This window comes from Camelus ferus, chromosome 13, assembly GCF_009834535.1.
Source record: "Camelus ferus isolate YT-003-E chromosome 13, BCGSAC_Cfer_1.0, whole genome shotgun sequence".
Classification (NCBI taxonomy): domain Eukaryota; kingdom Metazoa; phylum Chordata; class Mammalia; order Artiodactyla; family Camelidae; genus Camelus; species Camelus ferus.
Window position 1 is genome coordinate 19004061 of NC_045708.1, and position 4757 is coordinate 19008817.

At 56.7% G+C, this 4757-nt stretch overlaps 1 protein-coding gene across 1 annotated transcript; it reads right to left on the reverse strand.

The window, feature by feature from the left end:
* Positions 1-675: 675 nt before the first annotated feature.
* On the reverse strand, positions 676-3852 carry CD164L2 (CD164 molecule like 2). Its single transcript, XM_032494776.1, has 5 exons — positions 3765-3852; positions 3115-3282; positions 2943-3014; positions 2378-2426; positions 676-820 (listed from the first exon to the last, which is right to left on the reverse strand). Exons 1-5 carry the CDS (start codon positions 3850-3852, stop codon positions 676-678), a joined length of 522 nt encoding a protein of 173 aa, XP_032350667.1.
* Between the last annotated feature and the right edge of the window lie 905 nt (positions 3853-4757).

Sequence of the window (4757 nt, forward strand, 5' to 3'; positions counted from 1 at the left end):
ACAGGGGCCAGAATTTGGTGGTCAAAGTTTTTCCCACCCCCAGTGTCCACAAGGGGGCCAAGAGGGCAGCCTCTTCATCCTCTTCCCCCTGAGTGTGGAATCAAGGCCTGAAGGGGATCAAATTCTACAGAGGCCAGACAGAGAGGGCCCTCAGGGAGGTGGCCCCATCTCAGCTGGGCCAAGGACTCCCATCCCCAGAGAGCAGGCAGCGGCCGAGAGAGCAAGCACTTTAATGGAGGCTGCAGCCATCCACCCCACAGCACACAGGGGCCACAGCACACGGGGCCTCAGAGCAGCTCCCCTTTGCAGAGGAAAACCAAACCACACACATGGCCCAGGCTCCTGCCCGTAGCCACAGAGCTGCAGGTGGAAGGCTGCCTGGGCTGTCACCTACTGGTTCTCCTCCCTGCTGGCAGCATGAGGGGACAAAGACAGGTAGGCTTCGTTGGGCTGTGACAGCCGGGCCCAGGCTGAGTCCTGCCCCAGCCAACACCCAGCAGAGAGAACTTCACAACTGGAGGAGGGAGAAGGGGTTCTGCTCACATGGGGGAGGTTGGGAGTCATTGCCCTTAAGGCTGCCCCATTGAGAAGACAGTGAACTGCCACTAACGGCGACCTGAGGGGCCAGAGGTGGGCAAGGGCAGTGAGCCAGCCCTCGGCTGGCTGAAGAGGTACTCACAGGGTCTGGTAGGTGCTGTCCTTGGCCTTGAGGAAGCGCAAGACGAAGAAGGCCACCGCCTGCAGGCTCAGCATCAGCACGACGCCCCCAATGAAGCTGGCCCCATCAAAGCCAGGGCTGAGGGCCTTGGGGACCTGGGGGCTCTCTGCAGGGTGGAGGTCACAGCAGGCCACTGTGGACCAAGATCTTAGCCTCACCCCAACACCTGGCACAGGTCACCAGGAGGCCCCAGTCCTCACCATGGGAGCCTTGAGCGGCAGGCTCAGAAGTTCAACCCATATCCTACGGGCAGTTGGGAAGTTCCTGGTGGGAAGGACAATGCCTGGCTGGGGACGGAGGGGCCTTGGCTCCAGTCCTGGCTCTGCTCCTAAGTTGCCCTGTGGCTTGATGCCTCTCACACCCTCTCTGGGCCTCCTGATTGCAGGGACCAGATGGTGACTGAGCTCCCTGCCAGCCTCCCACTCACTTACTGGCCCAACAGGGTGAGGATGGACCCAGAACTTGGGCATTCACCTCCCTTTAGCTCAGAGTCCCTTTCAGCCTTGGGTCTTGGGGTTTGAAATCCAGATACAGATGCTGCAATCTCCTTTCATGACTCCTAAGTCCTGAGACTCTGGAGTCACCCAATGCCAGAGCCCTTACTTTAAAGGGGGAAGGAGCAGAGGAAGAAGTGGAGGCCCAACCCTACTAAGAGGATAAATGAAGTCTAGGTGGTGTAGGTCAGAGGGAGAAGCTGGGCTCTGAGCTCCAGGACTGTCCAAAGTCGCCTCATAGTTAGGGCAGAGCCAGACTCACACAGAATCCCCTGACCCTTTCCCCTGCCCTGCCTCAGGGCCCATGGTTGCCAGGACGTCTGGGTGGCTCCCAGCTGTGCCATGTTGGCCATCAGCTCCCACCAGGGATTCGATTTCAGGCCCTGGGCCAGGTGCCCAGGGTAGGGCAGGGCTGGTGGTGGAAGATCATTCTGGGGCCGTGAAAGAGGCCCAGCTGGGAGCTGGGTCGGCCTCTCAGAGGGTGTAGCTTGTGGAAAGGGATCTGAGAATATGAAAGGCAAAGGGTGGTCCCAGCTGCAGCTCAGTGAACCCCAGACAAGGGCACTGAGGAAAGAGGAGCAGAAGAGGGAAGAAATGAGCTGCATAAGGCCAATCTGAAGCTCGAGCTGGAGGGAGCTGAGCCATCAATAATTCAGCCCTTGAGATCACGTTTCTGGCTTTAATTAACCAAGAGCCTCTTCAGCTGTCCCTGCCAAGGCTGCTGACCTCTGGGTCCTGAGGGGCAGTGGGAACCAAGGGGTGGGGTTTTTGCTTCTGTTCTGCTGGGAAACTGCTTTATGACCCTCTCTGAGCCGGGAGGTTGCAGTAGGTAGGCACTGAGGACATCTCCTTGGCAACCTGAGCCATACACCCTCAGCACCCTCAGGTCCTGCGGGGGTCATCCTGAGTTCTCAGAACTGGTATTGGGGAGAAGGGTTGGGAACCATCATTTCTTGATCACCTCCCATGCATCAGAAATTGAACTAGATGCTATATACCCTCTCATAAAATCCTCATAGCAACTTTGTGAGGTTTTATCCAACACATTTTACAAATGTGGAAAACAGGATCAGAGGGAGAAGCCACAGGGCTTAGGTCAAAGAGCATGTTAGTGCCTGAGCCCATTTCTGGCTTTCCCTGCACCTCCCATTTCCCCAGGATGTACCTACCTGTTGTGATTGTCTTTGGTTCATAAGTTGGGTGGTAGTGCACAGCTGAAGAGACAGGGAATCCGTAATAAACCAGGCTCCCCTCTTCATCCCCAACTCCCATCAAGACCCCAACCCAGGCCAACAGCTGGACTTTTTACTCAGACCAGGTTCTCTGTCCAGGTCGAAGTCCACCCAACATAATTTTCAAGCCTTAGTTCACACAATTCCTTCCACTAGCTATGCCCTCTCTCTATCTTTGTCATCTCTGATGCCACCTCCTCCAGGAAGCCCTCCTCCTATTCCTTTATGAACTTCCAAAGTTGTCACTATGGTTTAAAATAGAAGAGTTAACTCCTTCATCCCTTCCATACACTTATCCTGGGTCCTCTGGAAAACAGAGCCAGAGAGGGGAAGGAACTTCTCTCTGAGCCAAAAGCAGAACTGAAATTGGACCCAGGTGTTCGTGGGCATAGTCCACTCCCTAGGAGAGGCTGATTCCTTATTGCAGGGCTGGCTCTAGCTGGGGACATCTCACTCTCCTCCCTCCAACTTAGCTTAGGCCAGCAGGAGCCCCCTTACCTGAACATGACTCTGAGTGGTTGAAGACAGAACAACCTTCCTTGACTACCTCATCTTGGGCCACACAGTGTCCTGGTGGGAGAAGGTGCAGGGAAGAGGTTTAGGGAGAGGGGCCAAGGACTTGGTGTTCAGAACTGGAGGCACTCAACTTGGGGAAGGTCTAACTCCATACCTGGCTCCTCCAGCCGACACTGCTCCCACATGCAGCCAGAGACGTTGTGTGCTCTGTCCCCCTCTACACAACGCTCACAGAGTTTCAGCTGTTTGCAGGCCCCTCGGACAGCTGGCCAGATGTTCATGCGGAGCAGGGCTCCCCTTCCAAAACCTCGAGCTCCTTTACCTGGGAGTGAGGTGGGAGCAACACTTTGAACCCAAGCTACATCTGCCTTCCTCCCCACTACTGTGAGTCTCACCCCTCTGCACACATACAGTCACCTGGATCCCCTAAGCCCCACGACACACCTGGAGTTTCCAAAAACACATGGTTACACACATGTAGAACCTCCCTGACATTCACCCAGAGGCCTCTCCCTTTGCATACTCCCGAGGTTCACAGATATATTTGGAACAGCCCCCAGACACACCTGGGGCTGCTTCACTCTCATACACCTGAAGCTTCCTCACACCTGGAGCCCATATATACACACAGGGTTCCACACACAGCCGGATTCCCCTTCTACCCACCCCTGGAGCCCTATGCACATCTGGAAAGTACCCCCCTCCCCGTCCCTCAAACCCAGACTGCTCCTGGAAGGCAGTTGGTTTAGGGCACGCTCCACCTGCCGCTGCCCGGTCCCCTAACCAGACCCTGGCTCGCATTACCAGCTACAGCGAGCTGGGCACACAGGAGGAGGCAGCAGCAGCCGCCACAGAGCGCAGCCCGTAAGGCGCGGGGTCCCGGTGCGGCCATGGGCGCGGGGGCGGGGCCCGGGGGGGTCGGCGGACAGCTAGTGTGGCGTGTCCCTTCTGGACTCAGCTCCGCCGGGGTGTGGGAAGCGAGACCCAGGCAACCCGGGGCAAGGCCAGGTGGGCGGGGTCACTCTGGGCGGGGCTAGTGACGTGTGCGGGCGGGCCAGGTTTGATGGTCTGGGTCCCGGCTCAGACTAAAGGGGGCGGGGTCCAGGACTAGTTGCCGGCCTGGTCCCTGGATACCTCCACCAGCAAATTCGCGAAAACTCTTGAGTTATTACCCTTACTTCACAGATGAGGAAACCGAGGCTCACAAAATGAGTGACTAGTCGGTCACAGAGTTAGTGGCAAAAACTGGATTTTAAGTGAGGTCACGTTCCTGACTTCCAGGTTCCGTGCAGGCGGGGCCTTATCGAGGGCGTCCTCCAACCGAGCTCTACGACAGCTAGGACCGGCCGCTAGGCTCTCGCAGCCCCACCTCGTTTCATCCCTTGCACCCTCCTCTCTTCTTCCCCTCAACGCTCCGTGTCTGTCTGGCACCCGACTGCAAACCATGGTCACATCTTCACCCCCTCCCTCTGTCTCAGGCCCCAGGCTGAAGTCCTGCAGATTCTGCCTCTGCGTATCCCCTGGCTCCTGTTCCCTCACCTTCCCTTTGCTGGCTTCACTGCCTCTCAGCCTCCAGGCCCCTCCCCAAGTCAGCCTTCACAGTGCAGAGCTCTCCTGAAAATATGGATTCAACCATGAAACAACTTTTCAGCTCAGCTTGGTCTCCACGACCCTTTGATTCCTGGTTCTAGAAGTCTCTACAGCATGTCTTGTGCTCACCCAAACACCTTTTTACTCTCTGAGAAAATAGAATAGCCCCTTCTCAACACACACCCTCTTTTGTACCTCCTTGCCTTT